The sequence below is a fragment of the Colletotrichum siamense genome (assembly GCF_013390195.1).
Source record: "Colletotrichum siamense strain Cg363 chromosome Unknown KSG_Cg363_contig08, whole genome shotgun sequence".
Classification (NCBI taxonomy): Eukaryota; Fungi; Ascomycota; class Sordariomycetes; order Glomerellales; family Glomerellaceae; genus Colletotrichum; species Colletotrichum siamense.
In genome coordinates this window covers 3,199,480-3,215,788 of record NW_023501021.1, presented here as the reverse complement: position 1 = coordinate 3,215,788, position 16,309 = coordinate 3,199,480, and the positions used below count along the sequence as shown (strand labels likewise).

Sequence of the window (16,309 nt, the reverse complement as noted above, 5' to 3'; positions counted from 1 at the left end):
CATGGCATGCGGTAAACTCACCCCTCCCCGGACTCTGTCTGGGGATACGAATATCACGATGCTCAAGGCTGGCAGAGGATGCCGCGGCCGCGTATTCGACGCCAGATCAGCTCCATCACCAACGCGGATCTCAACGAGACAGCTCCAACCCAGATTACATCCGTATTGAACCCGGTAACTCCACGCCATACATCCATTCTGCAGCCTTGTATGAAGATCGCCGACAGGACTCTTGGCGCAAGGGGGGTATCAATGGTTGGACTCGGTATCGGTCCCCTCTTTTCCGAGTAAACCTAGACGCGAACAGCGAGTTCCCTCAAGGCTGAATGTCGGCGTCTCCATGATTCCCGCCAAGGGGACCATCTTTGCATACGTCGTCGTATATCTGTCGTTAAGAGCCCTGTGGTTGCCAAGAATTTCTTGAGTTCAGACGACCCATCATATGAAAAGCTTGAGAAACTATAGCTGTTTATTATATACACCCTCATTGAGCGCCGTCACAAGCGGTCAACTTGCAGTTGCTGCTCATTGCCGCATTCGTGTCGATGGATATTGATCCGTCACAGGTACACCGTCGTCAGGCCGCGGGAAACCCGAGCAAGCCCAAACCTTGATCGGAAATGGGAACCACCACGTAATAGAGTCCGACTTCGTGGAGTTTGTTTGATTGACGCAACTCACCGACTGCCGCAGCGAACGGCATCCTCTACCCGAGACACTGCACAGAGGAGGACAGAGAGACTAAAAGAAAAACTGAACAAGGAGAGAGCAATCACCGAATGAATAAGGCTGCGCTCCTTGTCCCTATCGATATCAATAGTGTTAATGAAGACCGCCCAGAAGGATTCGCACCACAGCCCAGAGGGTGGTCTGTCCGCACCCATGGGCTCACCCCCCTCCATGACGGCCGGTATGAGCGTTTCCCCGTCGCTTTGCCGATCTCCAACGCCGCGTCCCGTTTCGCCGCCGCGCGTTCTCAAATTTCCATTTCTGGCGTCGTATTTCTGAATTTGGGGTTGAATGGATCGGCGGGGCGGGAAAAGGGGAGGTGAGGTGGTATCCAGAAGAAACCCTAATAACAGTCGCTCTCCTTCGAAGATCGGTCAGCCTCAGCCGACGCGGCAAGTGGGATGCATAGAGAAGGCTCATTTCCGGGCATGTCGCAACTACAACATCACATGACTCGAAATATGTGTAAGAAAACGTTGGCTGAATGGCACACAAGCATTCACACACATGTCACTTGGATCCAAAGGCGAGAGAAGATTCAGTAGAGCGCGTTTTTTATTACTATTAACACTTCAACCAGCCAGGGTATAACTCTGAAGTCCAACTCCTCCCGCTGCCTCCTTTTGATCGCTATCAAAAAGAACAAAAAGGAAAGAAAAATACAGGAGAGGGCCAGAGATGCAGAAGACCGTGTTATGTTACACAAGTTCCCCTTCTGATGCGCTCTGTTTTGCGGCCAAGTGTGATAAAATGTGGTTGTGTGTCCAAGCCAGACCACCAACCCATGCAAGTGTTTCGTTCGTAAGGATCGTAAGAATGGTATGTATGATTGCGGATTGTAGATTACAGATTTGCGTGCAGCGACATTGAGACAGTAAGGAAATGGAATCTTTTGGGTTTCGAACTTTCCTCCGCTAAAGAATCACCTTTTGCTGAGAGAAAGAAGCTGTTACCCTGCTTAGAAAGCAGCGAGGACAGCGGCGGCAACAACGGCACCAAGGCCGAAGCTGGCCTTGCCAGCACCGGCAACGACGACGCCGGTGGTGGTAGGGACGACAGCGCCGGTGCCAGCAGGAGTGGTCTTGCTGGCGCCAGCAGCAGGGGTCGTGGGGTAGGGAGCCTCGGCACCAGGGGCCTGGGTAGAGACGGTGGCAGCAGGGTTGCTGGCAGCGGGGGTGGAAGGAGCAGGGACAGGGACGACCTGGGAGGCAGAGTCCGTGGCGAAAGAGACGGCGGGGGCAGTGAGGGTGGTCTTGATGGTGGCAGTGGTGGAAGAGCCAGGGACGGTGGTGCCCTCAGTGACGCAGGGAACGACGATGGTCTTGTCAACGGTGATGGTGGTGTACTCGGCGGGGTTGGTAGCAGCGGGCTTGGTGGCCGAGACAGTGATGGCGGTGGTGATGGTGGCAGGGACAGTGACAATGGCGGGGTTCTCGGGGATGTGGGCGGCGCAGATGCCCTGGAAGAACTCGGTGGCCTTGGAGATGACGTCGTCGCTAGCACCGTGGGAGTAGATGCAGTTGAAAACGTTCTCAACGAAGGCAGAGTCGGGGCAGTAGCAAGAGGCGTCGGAGTTGTCCTTGCAGCCGGAAGAGAACAGCCAGGTGCTCAAGCACTGAGGAACGACATCGGGGCAAGGCAGGGTCTCAACGGGGCCAGCGGGGATGGTGGCAGAAGGCTTGGTGACGGAAGAGGCAACAGGTTTCTCGGAAGAGGCGCCCTTGGAAGGCTGCTCGACGGGCTTGGAGGCACCAGGGGTGTGGACGATGGTCTCAGTGACGGGGCAGACGGTGGTGGTGAGGGGAACCGTGGCGGTGACAACGATGGGAGTGCGAGACTCGGCGGGGCAGTTGGTGACCTCAGGAGCGCAAGAGGTGACGGTCTCGACACGGGTGGTGTAGACAGTGGAGGTGGTGTCGTAGACAGTGGTCTTGGTCTCAGGGACGGCAGGAGTGGTAACAGACTCGACGGGCTTGGAGACACCAGGCTGAGTGGCGGGGACAGTCTCGGCGGGCTGAGTGCCGTTGGCGGGGACGGAGGCAGAAGGCAGCTGAGCGGAGGTGGTCTGCTCAACGGGCTTGGTGACGGACTCCACAGGCTTAGAGACAGACTCAACGGGCTTGGACTCGGAGGGCTGGCTGGCGGAAGGAAGCTGGGCAGAGGTGGTCTCGCCGACGGGCTTGGTGACAGACTCGACGGGCTTGGAGACGGACTCGACGGTCTTGGTGACGGAGGGAACAACAGCAGTGCTCGTCTCGGCCGGGATGGAAACGGAAGGAAGCTGGGCGGAGGTGGTCTCCTTGACGCCAGTGGAGTGAGCGGGCTTGGTGCTCTTCTCAACCTCGGGGACGGAGGTGGTGAGGACGGGCTTGGTGAGAGCAGTGCTCAGAGTGGTAGCGGAAGACAGGACAGCGCTGGTCTTGGTCTTGGGAGGGACGGAGGTCTTGGGAGGGCTGCAGTCGAAGCTGATGGTGTGGATGCCGACGCCGCAAGTAGACTTGGGCTTGGAAGGCTGGGAGGGGTAGACGATGGTGACGTTCTTGGCACCACCGCACTGGGTGTTCTTGACGGTGGTTCCAGACTTGGAGCAGGCAGAGCGGTGCTTGCAGGTAGAGCCGTCAGGCATGTCGTAGTGGAACTCGAGGTCGCAGTCGAACTCGACGCTCACATCGAAGTGGCCGATGGAGAACTTGTCGGGGGAGCCGGAGCTAGAGCCGCAGCCGAAAGAGGGAGAGGTCTCCTTCTTCTGACCGCAAGAGCCCTCAATGACCTTGCCGCCGAAGGTGCGGGGAGCGAGGGTGTCACGCTTGGAGAAGTCGCTTCCGCAGGTCCAGCCCTTGAAGTCGAATCCGCCGTAGCTGCTGAAGGAACCAGTGTTGAGATCACCCCAGGAGAAGCCCGACTTCTGCTTGTCGTCACACTCGTTGTTGGTGTTGTCGGGGCAGTCGAAGGAGGGGAACTTGTTCCAGCCCTGTGAAGGGTGTTAGTGATATACGAGGGCAGCGAAATACGAGTGGAATTGCAACATACAGTAGCAGTGACCTGGCTAGCGCCGGCGAGGGCAAGAAGAGCAACGGTGTTCTTCATTTTGATTGTTGGTTGACGAAGGTATTCTTTCTTGAGTGAGAGTGTTACTTTGTTCTGAAGCGAATGAAACAAAAAACTAGGTTGATATTAAGTTGAGAGAAAGAAGCGAATGACTTTGCTCTCAGAAAGCGAATGGACTGTTTGTTTGATAGAACGAAAGTAGGAAAGAATGTTCGATGAGGGACAAGAATCGAAACACCAAACAGCGGCGGGAAGAGACAGGATCTATATACCAAGTGAACGAGGAGCATCACGGGGGCATGGTTGGTTGTGAGGACTCCAGTCTCTCACCTGAAGAGACGATGAGCAGGGGGGTGTGGACGAGAGAGCGTGAGGGTGAGGTACCTTAGCGCAGTAAGCATGAGCTGCACGGAGACGGGGGACGTGGGTGGTGGGAAGGGGAGGGGACGGAGTGGGGCCACACTGGAGTGGTAGGCTAGCGCAGGTCCAAGAGTTGAGACTTGAGAGTCGACGTCCAGGAGGAGCACGGCGGCCACCACCAAGTCTAGCACGGACTGGCGGACTGGGGGACCCGTTGCATGGCCATGAATGTGGACGACACTAGACATGGGGCCTCGAAGGGTCGCCGAGGTGGGCGCAAAGGTGGATATTCTTGTCCAGTGCTGCTTGCTTGCTTGAATGCTTGCCTTCTCCCACAGGACCACCAGTGACCACCACCGCACAGCGAAGCCGGGCTTGATGCCGGTCTTTCTGACGGCCGTCACCGCATCTGACTGGACGAGTGTGAAGAACGGGGATTGCAGGATGGGGCCCAGAAACAGCACTGCCTCTTCTTCGGGCCATCAGGCACCTGGACGGTTCCTATTCGAGCGAGCTTTCCACAGGATCGGAGCAAGGAAGAGACGGGCCCCTGGATGCCGGATAGAATGGCCATTATCATCCATGCCTCCATGAGGAGCATGAGAACGGGAGTCGACGGGATCCCGAGCAGTGCCTCATTGTGCAAGCATTGCACAGTATCGGTAGGTATCCATCAGGCGGTTCGTCTGCCGGGACCTTTCAACTCCCGTGGTGCATACTATGTACTAGGGGCCAGAACGAATTGGAAGCGATGGACGACGTTCAGATTGAGTGAGCTCAGCCTTCCGGAGTAATGCAGCAGAGGCTAGGACGGGGTCGCAGCATGGAGAATGACGATATGGTTATCCAGTCTGCTTGAGCACACGAGGTGCAGGAGGCGCCATGTGGAGATGGTGGTGATGCTGGGCTGAGACTAAGGGCACCGCCTATTATGCCTGAGATGAAGGCGTAGTCGATCAACGGTGGTGGACGGATGAGACGGAACGCTGGGAGGCAGTAAGACAGCGGCGGCAGGTTTGGTTTGATGATGGTGAGATGTTGCGGCGAGTCTGTGAGGTGGTGTACGAGATGAGGCGAGGTCGGTGCGGCGGCGGCGGGTGCGCTCTGGCTAGGCTCGTATCCCGCCGCCGAATCTGATTGATGGCGATGATGCCTGTGCCTTTGCCTGTGCCTGTGCCTCGTGAAGCGGTTCGGACGAAGGACGAGACGTGCTGCAGCCCGCAGGCGCCTCACAGCAGACTCGCAGCTGTCTGCACCTCAACTCAGCCAAAGGAGCCGAGCCGCCTCGAGGCTCAAGCTCAGAAAAGGCCGAGCTGATGGGCTGCAGATGTCGGGTGCCATCTGCCAGGTGCAGTTTACCCGCCTTCACCTTCCATCGATGCTTTTCTGTCGGTACGTATCTTTCCTTCCTTCGGGCTTGCTTTTCAGGGGCGACGCAAACAGAGATGCGAGAGAGAACCTAAGGTAGGTAAGCTAAAGAAAACCGACGACATGGGAGGCCCAAGCTACCATCTGGGCCTCTGCCTTACAGCAAGCCGCCGGGCGCTGGACGTTGGGTTGGGCGTTGGGCGCTGGGCGCTGGACGTTGCAAGATCCATCATGTAGCAGGAGGGCAAATCACCAGTGGCAGACAGCCCCGTGGCTTGCTATTCTGTGCTGCACCATGTCCCGTATTGGAAATGGTGAGTCGTGTGGTGTCGAGTGGCTAAAGACGTTTGGATTTCGAGATGCCACTTTTTCCCCCCTCTGCGCCTGGTTGGCAGTTGCCAATTGCAACCCCAAGCCAAGGATGCACCTTACTCTTCTTTTTTTTAGTCAGGGGTAAACGCCCACTGAATCTGGAATCTGGTGCCACTGGACCCCCAATGACTAGGTGCCTTACCTTACCTTAGCCCCGAAGGCGCTCCCCTCCACACCTTACTGCGTACAGCGCCTGGGGCATCCGTCGCTGCCAGCCAGCCAATCAGGCCGCCGTTCGTCACCTCCATCAAGGACCTGCAGAGGGTGGGCGGGATATCCCAGGTCGAGTGGCCGCGACGCGCTGGTCTCCCGCGCCTAACGTCAGCCGGCCAGCGCTTTGGGGTCGACGGCGGTACCGAGTAAAATGACGATGCACGTAATCCAGATATTTTAGGACCCGACTTTTGCACTTGTTGACGCATACGGCAGTGCCAACGTTAATTTAGAAGGTTGATGCTGTTAAACTTACACACTTGCTCGCCTGCATGCATATCCGCCCTTCCCGAAGGCCCTCTTCTCCGGAGCCAACATACATTCCGTGAATACCTAGGGCTGTGTACGAATATTGAATCCTCCTCCTACCCAGTAACCAATCTACTTTACTCACTCCGTATATCTGAGGATTGTGTGGGAGCATTGGACGAAAGAAGCTTAGATGCGTGGTAGACAGCGGGAGCAAAAAAAGGGGGCCACCCAATGACAGACGCTGGGTCGTCTGAAAGCTGCACGTTCTCGCGACAACAGACGAAAAAGCTGCGCTGCTCTGAACCTGTCCGGTATTTCTCCGAGCACATTGGCCCTGCCTGTTGACTGTCGACTGTGACTGTGACTGCAACTCCCGTCCTGGTCCATGCTTGTGATGCCTTCCATGCCCGGGCTCTCTGCTGTCTCCTGCAGCGAGGGGCCCCTTGCCCAGTGCAAGTTGAAACGCTCAGCCACTGCGCCGCTCCCCAAGCTACGCTAATGCAGGAACGCCATCCAATGGCCAATCATCGCCCCGCGGATGGGAAACTTCTTGGGCAAGGGGAAACCGCCTGCCCCTGCCCTTGCTCCTGCTCCTGCTCCCACTGAGGTGCATTCGACATCAAGGGGTCCATCATCATGGCCTGGCACCGGTCAGCCACTGGCAGCAGTCCAGTGTCCAGTCCAGAGCTCCATCGACCCACAACTTTCCCCTGTCCAACATCGATTCACTCGCCCACTTCCATCATTCCCCCGACCACGACCCTGCCATTCTGCAAGGGGAAAATCACCACCTACCGCTGGAAATGGCCATACGCGCATCGTAGCCCTCCGATCTGGGCACTCTATCCTCTTCTCTCCCCTGGCTACCGAGTAAAAAAAAATCTGTCGACCACTACCACCACCACGCTCGAGCCTGCCATCGACGCTCCTCCTCGAGAGCCGCCATGCCTCTCCAAGACTCCAAGTCCTCCCGAACCCGGGGTCCCAGATCCACGAGCCACGCTTTCCCCAATCATGACACCAAGAGTCGGCCTTGCTTTCCAAATCCATCCGCCATGCTGAACATCCCGGTTGCCCATGCTCAGACCCTCTGGCCAGCCGGCTCCACGTTGCTGTGACCATCGTCTTTCTCCCGCCCAGTCTCCTCCAAGACCCTCCAGCGCAATCTGATCCTCCTTTTCCTGCCATCCGAGAACAGACTATCGTCTAAATCGTTCGATCCAACGCCCACTCCCGTTGCCACGCCTGTCAAGCGATATCATCTCGTGTTGGTTATATTCCTTTCCACGTAATGCCCAGGGCCTCCGGATACTGCCAGCCGGCCATGCTTGTCAGCGAACACAAACCGAGACCGACAACCGGAGGTAGACCAGATAGCTTCTTGATGCTGGGTCGTCATCACCATCACCGGTGTTCATACGGTAGTCGAATACATCCGAGCCAGCCTTGCCAGTCCTCAGTCGCTGGTAGCGAGCGACCTGACGCTCAGCATGGCCTGCCTCATCAGTGCCTGCTGCTTCTATCCGTAGACATTTCGACCCCCAAACAGATCTCAGAGCACCATGTCATGTCACGTCATGATGCTTGGTCTCGAGCGGGCCGTGGACGACGGCCGAGAGAGTCTTCCAAATCGTGATGTGACCGGAAGCCATCTCAAGTGCTGTCTTTGGCTCTGGAAAACGGCTTGTTTCACGACAAAAGCCACCCGAATCGAACTCAGCACAATCGATTGTGCAAGTTAGACCCAACGGCCAAGCGAGAACGACGGCGCGATACCACCTTGGCGGCAAAGTAACGCTAGTGGTGGTTTCGGTATCGCCCATATCCACGCCCATTTAGGCCCTCGGCGTTTCTCCTCTGTTTGTGGATCGACAACCCGACAACCTTTTCTCGGTTTAGATTTTGTTTTAGATTTAAGCATCCCTCTGGTCGGTGGATGAACGAATCGCCGCTTCATGACTGGCGATGTGTCGGGCGGCCTGGGCCATGATTCGAGACCTCGATCAACATATGCATGGGGATGCGCCGGGCTTCTGGCCGCGCGGCACCAGTATGATGGCCGCTGACAAGCCGGCGCCTGTTGAGAGACCACAGGTCTGCAGTGGTCATCAGATGGAGGCTCAATCTGAGACATAGCAACGCCTTTGCAGTCTGACAAGAGGTTAATACCTACGAATAGGCGCCTGCACCGAGCATCAAGCTGCTTCGCCCGGCGCCTCTGCCCCTCGCCAGTCAGCCAATTCCGTAAGGACACAGATTGATTGGGCTCGACGCTTTCGGCCTCGACTGCGACTTGAGGTTGCTTTGGTATCTAGAACCGCCATCAACTCGTGACCGACAGAACCGAAGACCAGCGGTTCCTGCCTGCGTGACGTCGGCAAACTGCCCTATCGGAAGGTCACTAAGCCTAAAGAAGCCAGGTCAACCGGGGGGGGCTTTTCCTAATCCAGAGCCTCACCTGAATCTGAGAATCCGAACCATTCCCAAAATCGCCAGTGATACAACCGTCTCTTTCCCCCCTCTGGAGGTCTAGAAATGCCCTTCAATTTCCACATGCATTTGGCTGAAACGTTTCTTTTTTCCATATGCTGCTGTCAAAAAAAACCCCAACGGCCCTCTACTCCAGACGAGCGAACAACTGATTGACGGTTGAGGCTCGTGCGGTGCGGCGTACACTGAACGACCCTAAGCGACTGGTGGCGACTGGGGGAAATTGGATGGCAGTCCTAGCCTCCTAACTCCGACGGCCTGCCTACCTGACGCTCATAGACAACGGCGCTTTGGTAACGGGCCATGCTTTCCGCGGAATTGACATGTCTTCCTGGCCATCGAGTCCTCCTCTTGTCAATCGAAGGATCCGACGCCTTCACCGCTCTAGAGCAAGCAGAGTTGAATAACTCCAATCTCCCTTCTCAGGCCGATATCCGAACGCGACGACGACGCAGACCGCAACGGTCATCTCATTGTCCACGAGGTGGTGGTTATCGAGATGAAATATTGGATATACAATTCAATACTCCTGATGAAAGCTCCGGTGCTTTTGCCTTCTTCCCCAGAGCGCACGCTACCGCCCCGTCTTCTCGTCGATCATTGAATGCCGCAGATTGGGTCAATCCCTGGCAGGCCCAATGAGGAAACCGAAGCATCCAAAAACGGGGCCTTGGAGAGACACCGTAATCACGGCTCGGTCCCGATCATGAGATCGCCTGGTTCCGTTGCCATGGTCCGGATGTTCTCAGTTTGCCATATGGCTCACCAGCGGACCCTTCTTCACTCATTTCCCTCGTCCCACCGCGCAGCTATTCTCAGCAATGTTGTTGGTGAAGCCAAGGTTACATTTGTTTCTTCGGCACTTTGGAGGGTCCAAACAATGAATAGCCGGGATTGGGGGCGGCCCAAATTCACCTTTTAAGACTTGGCTCACCGGTGCACCTCCGTTGCCGGGCGTGCCTCTCACCTTTCGCCAACCGGATCCCCTTTTTTGCGGCGGACCATCCAGCCCGAAAATCGCTTCCCGTGATGGCTACAACACGCCGTAGCCTTGCTGGCGGAGAGGGGAGGAGCCAGGGCCGGGCAAGCTGCAGGGGCTATCCCTTCGGTGTCCAGCGCCCCAACGGGTGTCTTCCACGGTGCAACCCTGACGGTGGTGGACCAAGGGTTGTCGTTGATGTCCGAAAAAGGCATCCTCTGGGCCGACCCCTGCGAAAGGGGAACGATGAATTGCCCGAGGTCTTCTGTCGACAGCTGCCCACATTTCATGAATAGTTCTGGACGACCATCAACTACCGTCTTAGTCGACTCTCGCGCCAACTTGCACACCTTGCGGCTTACTGGCGATGTCCGAGATGGGCATCGAATTTGTTTGAAACCGCATATACGATGGGTTTCTCTTCTAGTTGTGGCTAACCTCGTTGTCTCTGTGTCTGTGGTAAGAGTCGTTCGATGGCCGCCTTGTCTCACACGCCGTCAGTTTTCGGAAGAGAGAGAGAGAGACACGTACGGATAGACGACGACACCCATATGCCGCGAGGCCTTTCGGTTTGTTGGCGAGTCAAGTGTTCGTCCCAATATCAACGTTTCCCTACCTTGCCTTTTTTTCCACTTTGCTTCTGACAACACTAGTCCGGGTTATCCCATTCGTCTCATTTTTCGTCTTGTTCCTTTTCATCCGAACTCACGAAATTCTCCTTGAGGCTCCGATCTTCGATGCCATACCCCGCCAAACATGCATAATGTTCAATCCGAACAGTTCATGCAATGACGACCATTGCTACCGTGACCTTGACCAGTGGCTGTGAAGCTTGTTGGCTCCAAGCTCGAGCAAAGAGAAAATTCCCCGGCTGCTCCGCCCACCGGACCGCGGACGGCAATGACGGCCAACGGGGTCGACTCTGGCCCTCTTTCGCATGCTGGCTTTTTCCTCCCGTAGTCTTTCGACTGTGGAGAGTCAAAAGACCAGAGTTAGCCTAGCAAAAGGTTGAAGAGCAGGAAAAAAAGAAGTCGGTCGGTGGGGGCGGGGTTGGCTTGGTTTCATGACACGAGCTGAGCTGTTGGTGGTTATGGTATCCCTCCCCCAGTCCCCCTCCATCCAGCGGGTGGGTGCCATCTGACGCGGGGCCGTCCTTGGGAACGACGGCACTGCGAAGAGAATGGTTCTGTCATGGTTTTCTTCCCCTTCCTTGCCGTTTGTTCCTGAGTACTCCAGGAGGTGGCTGTGAAGACGGCACTCTGTTTGCCTTTGGATCCCTGGCCAAGAAGATCGACTCGGTGAATGAGGGCGATCTGCCGCGATATGAGCGGGCCTCTTCTTGGGGGAGGCGGTGTCGTGGGTCACTGGTTGGTTCAGGCTCCTTCGTTCTACTTACACTAGAGACAACTCTGGTGGTGGTGGTAGTGGTGTCATCTGTCAAAATCTTCCCTGTACTTGGTGGTATCGAGGGCTGGGAAGTCGGTGCATCGAGGAGCATTGAGATGTTGGGCGCTACTGCGGAGGCCGCGGAAAGTGACTCGATCCAATGCTTCTTTCTCGCGGTCGAGTTCCGAAGGTGATTCGTTGCATCCGTTCCCCTGACATGACATCTAAGCGGCAAAGATCGAATGTTCCGACGTGGGGACAAGATCTCTGGGTCTTCCAGGAGCATTGCTTTTGAGGAGGTGGCTGTGAAAAGTCGATTCACCGGTAAGATCGGGTTCGAGTTGAAGACTCGGAGGAATAAGAAAACGTAGAGCCGACTAGTTTCGTGTGGCCTGCATGAACGTTGGTAGTGACTTTGCGCAAAGCTGCAGGAGGATTGCCATGGACAGATACGAGGTAGCGTAAAGTTGCATGTGAACTTGCACAGACGTGAGCTTCGTTGCGTGTTTAGATGGCACCTTCCTTGCCTTGCATGCTTCCGGCTCTGTAGAATATCCCAAGAATCCTACAGATGGCGACATGAGTTCTCGAGTTCAATACGGATGTCTCGGAACGCCATGCCGATTGTGACAAAGCGACTTGCAGGCTCGTTTCCCGTCCGTAAAATTTGGCCCTTCATCTTATTCTGTTGTCTCAAACGATGTCGTGCCACTTCGTCTTGCGACGGCTCGGGGGATGAGAACCGCTGAGGGCATGCATCGCCATTACGATGCACCTCACATCGACAACGACGGTCTGAGTAACGATCCCAGCAAGACTCTGCATCACTTCATGGCCTACAAGGTGTACCTTGGTAATAAGTTTTTCAAGAGCATCTAGCTCGTATTGCTTAGTCACTCCATCTGTCGCCGTTGCAGGTGAGCGCAACTGACCCGTCTAATCCATACCAAACACAACGCGGCTGCATCATCTGCATCATCTCCATCATCCGCCCGCCTGCATACGCCTGAGTCTCTCCTCGGCAGCCCTGGCTCGCCTCTCCCGATCCAGCTTCATCCGCATCTCAGGCGTCAGCCCCCTAGCCTCTTCTTCCCTCTTCTCCTGTGCTGACTTGTTAGGCTGCGCCGATGCCAGGCCGGCAGCCTTCCTTCTCTTGTCGTCAACCTTGGGCCCTTCGGAGCGCAGCCGTTCCTCCTCGGCTTTCCGGCGTTCGGCCTCTTTGCTGTCTTTTTCCTTGCGCTCTCGTTCCTCCCGTTTGTCGGCATCTGCTTTGCTCAGTGGTGCCGGTACATGTGCCGTGTCCCAATCCCACTTTTCCTCGCCCAGCTCCGAGCGTGCGACTCGGAAGGCGTCTCTAGTAGACCTGTCTCCCGCAAGGTCAAAGGCCGTCTTGCCGTCCTTGTTCGTGACCAGCGGCGATGCGCCACCCCGAGTGAGGAGACCAAGGACTAGAGGCGCAGCGTTCTGGTGTGCTGCGAGGTGGAGTGGTGTTGGAGAATGATAATTTTGGTCGGGAGGCTGGAATTGAAAGTCTGGCACGAGGTCGTTTTGTTTCAGGTAGGACAACAGAGCAGGGAGCTTGGTGCGGCGTATCAGAGCTTGGATCTGCGACGTGTGAAGCAACGCCGTCTCTTCCTCCTCCGTCAACTTTGGTTTCGTCGGCTTCGGCGTTGGTGTTTTGCTAGGTGTCGGTGTCTCTGTCCGGGGCTTTGCCTCGTCCTCAGGGTTGATCTCTCTGACTTTGAGCCTCGTGAGCTCAATGAATGATCTCATCAGCTCGTTTTGGGTAGCTCGCCGCGTGCTGAAAGGGAACCCCCGTAGTCTCGTATCATTGTGTTTCAAGACTTGTCCGTCATATGGACCGAACAATGTGCGTCGGTTGGTTGCGCCGGTAGCCCGGATGAACAGTAACTCTGAGGTATCCAGCAATCCCTTCCACTCCCGTAGCAACTCTCGTACGTCTTCGACCAGAGCCTGCTCGTTGTAACGACGCAAGCTGGAGCCCGCTGAGTGTGCGGCGCCCTTTGCATTATCGTTTGCTGATTGCGATCCACCTTGCTTGCGACGAGTAGTGTACCGATGGAAAGTCTTGTGGGCGAGGACGGTAGCCTCTCTGTTGAGGGCGCCCGCAGACTTGTTCTGTCGTGGCGGAAGGGCAACGACCATGGCGGCAAAGTGACCGCCGCCAATCATGCAGAGAAAGAAGTGCGGTCCCTTGTAAGCCACAGCTGGTAACGGCGCAGAGCCGTCTTTGGGCACTCTAGGGATGGCTATGGGATCTAGCTGCTTCTTCCTCACCACCTCTACCAGCTTTGATTCATCTCGAAGCTCTTCTCCTGAAAGGATCGCACGGTAGAGACCAAAGTATGTATTTGGCGGAAGAACCGGGGAGGTGAACCATATCAGTGGCGGTTTGCCTTTTCCGGGCCGTCCTCCCACCTCGTCATCGTCGGCGTTTTCTCCTGGAACGGATGAATTCCTCTGGTCGGCTAGTCTAGCTTGCTTCTTCAGCAATGCTGTAAGTGTGGATTCTTGGTCGTTTGCTTCGTCTTCTGATTCGGAGGAGTCTGAGCCTGAGAGACTCTCGTCGAGATCTACCGACAGTCAGTCGCACAGCTCGCATGCGCAGGATAAGTACAACGGCGCATTACCTCCAATGAGTTTCTCGAACTCTTGCTCCGTCACAGGCTTCGCGCCGCGCAGCTTTTGTTTGAGGTTGTAGTGATGCCAGTCAGACTTTTGATGGCTACGCTGGTCAAGGACCGTGGAGAAGGTAAGCCCGCAGAGCGAGCAGGCCTGAGAGCCAACGAGATCAGAGCCGGATGTATCTTTGGACGGGGGAGAGGAAGGCGACTGGTCGGGGATCGCGGCGTCTGGCTTGAGGGAGAGTGTCGTCAGGACTTCCGCCGGGAGGTCGTACACTGTGCCATTGTCAGTGGGGGATGGAGGGGTAAACGTTCGCAAGAAAGCGTACCGTAGAGGGGTCGGCGGAGGATATCCGTGGCGTTTTTGTCGCCCATATTGACCGTTGCCGTGTACTGCGAGGGTTTCCTTGGGTGGAAGGGTTTGCGACAACTGTAAGAATGCCGCGCCGTCACGATGATATAGCTCGGGATGGCGGGGCGCTGTCATCGGCATGACTGAGCTTGTGGTCCAAGTGTCAGCAGCATTGACTCAGCCGGTGAAGTCAGAGAACATTGAGCCACAGATGCCCCGCGGACATGTGGCGTGGTGGCGGTGCGCCGAAGCTTGGTTTTGGCCTTAAATGGGTCCCGACGGTACTCGTCCAATAGATCAGCTGGAACGACAGGATTGGCGGGGTCAACACTGTGTGGCAGGGGGGGCCTCCGGCGAAGCAAGCTGAACTCGCTGGGGATGGGTGGACATCACGTCACCAAGCGTGGGCTAGCTTCATGTGCGCTCACCTCCTAGCTTCATTGCTTGTTTGTGTTTCTTGGCACTTGAAGGACGAACCTCGCTCCCAAACGCACGTCCAGCTGTGTCTGCCAGCTTTTTGTGCTCCTGCCCGCTGTGCTGATTGGGACCTAGCCTGCGTCAGTGGCCCCTGACCAGCTGATGATGTAACTCCACCGATGAGCGGGCGGGTGGACAAGCGCGTGGTGCATCGCGACTCGACCTCTGCTCCCAAGAAATGGTGCTTGCCAAGACTTATTCCACTGGTCGAGAGGGAGGTGCTACTGGGTTTGACAGTCTAAGCCACCCTTCCGTCTCGATAACCCCCGCCGCTGATGTCTGACTGTCTCTCTCTCGTGCGACCTTTCTCTACTACAAGTAGCCAAGCCATCCCGCTCGTCCTCAATTGACTTTTCCCTCCGCATTCAACTCAATTTCAATCCCGCATCCGATACAAATCATATCGTAGTATTCGCACACAACATCGTCACAATGGACTTCGTTAACAAGCTCACCGGCAACAAGGAGGACTCTTCTTCGTCCCAGGCCCAGCAGCAGCCCGAGAAGAAAGAGTCTGGAGGCTTCATGGACAAGATCAACGGCATGGCCGGTGGTGGTCGTGAGAGCGAGAAGCAGGAGGATGGTCTTGATAAGGGTAAGTTCTCTTGCCCACACCTTTCCTTTGCACCCTCGAATCGCGGAAGCTAATATTGTTCCCAGCTGTCGACATGTTCCAAGAAAAGGTTCTCGGCCAAGGCCCCCAGGACAATGAGAGTGCCGCAGAGCAGGCGAAAGACGAGCAGATCAGCGACTTCGTCAGAGGCCAATAGTTAGTATTCCAAAACAATCCGCCGTCGGCCTGATTGAAACTAACTGATCGCCCCTTGTAGCAAAAACACCACCGGAAAGGACTTCCCTATCGCCGACAAGGACAAGAAGTACGGCTTGTAAGAAGGTGTACGGCTTTCGGGGTAGTATTTTAGTATGGGGCGGGTTTCCGATAGCAAATGCGGCCTGGAAATGACAGCTTTGCGCGCAGGGGAGTCGCTTCGATCGACGTCCTCCACCATGCGCTTGGACAGAACCCTGGAATGGGCCTTTGAGCACCGCACCCAGAATAGCACAATTATCACGACTTTCATGAGGATCATCTTTGGCAATATGTCTGCTTCAAGCTGCGACGGTTTCGTTGGATTACTGGTAGTGAAGCCATGCTAACCCAACCTGATGTAAGTAAGTGCCTTGCCGAAACCTTCGTAGTGGTCAGCAAACCTGAAAACAATTCTCGCTGCCAAAACCCTCCGCAAACCCAAACAGAATAACCATATCTGTCGCAGAAAAACAGCAAGTGCAACTCCCTTTCAGCCCGAGAAACATGCCCACTCAATAACGCGTACAAAGGCCTTGGCCTTACTGAGTGTATGCAGACAATATCTTTGTAGCAATCTCCTGTTTCTGTATCTACCAGAATGTACCATTAGAACAATGGCTGGACACCGGTCTTTGATCTTTATCCCACATACATTTTTTACACTATAAGATAAAGACAAGACAAGGTCGAGAAACTTCCCTCTCAATTAGTTTCAACATCATTTTCCACCACTTTCTAAGTTTTTAACCGCACAATAAGTTCTATCCTCGACTCTGAAAATACCAGGCAAGTTCTCCGAGTAGTCCATTCTCACATAAAACAGGTTC

At 55.6% G+C, this 16,309-nt stretch overlaps 3 protein-coding genes across 3 annotated transcripts; 1 reads left to right on the top strand and 2 right to left on the bottom strand.

Annotated features, from left to right (window-relative positions):
• Positions 1-1,687: 1,687 nt before the first annotated feature.
• CGCS363_v012387 (uncharacterized protein) lies at positions 1,688-3,816 on the bottom strand (the record flags this gene model as incomplete). The annotated part of the gene is made up of 2 exons (XM_036644236.1): positions 1,688-3,700; positions 3,760-3,816. 2 exons carry the CDS (start codon positions 3,814-3,816, stop codon positions 1,688-1,690), a joined length of 2,070 nt encoding a protein of 689 aa, XP_036491124.1.
• An 8,365-nt stretch (positions 3,817-12,181) lies between these two features.
• CGCS363_v012386 (VMS1-like protein) lies at positions 12,182-14,217 on the bottom strand (the record flags this gene model as incomplete). Its single annotated transcript, XM_036644235.1, has 3 exons — positions 12,182-13,791; positions 13,849-14,118; positions 14,172-14,217. 3 exons carry the CDS (start codon positions 14,215-14,217, stop codon positions 12,182-12,184), a joined length of 1,926 nt encoding a protein of 641 aa, XP_036491123.1.
• An 886-nt stretch (positions 14,218-15,103) lies between these two features.
• On the top strand, positions 15,104-15,562 carry CGCS363_v012385 (uncharacterized protein; the record flags this gene model as incomplete). Its single annotated transcript, XM_036644234.1, has 3 exons — positions 15,104-15,266; positions 15,332-15,440; positions 15,502-15,562. 3 exons carry the CDS (start codon positions 15,104-15,106, stop codon positions 15,560-15,562), a joined length of 333 nt encoding a protein of 110 aa, XP_036491126.1.
• Between the last annotated feature and the right edge of the window lie 747 nt (positions 15,563-16,309).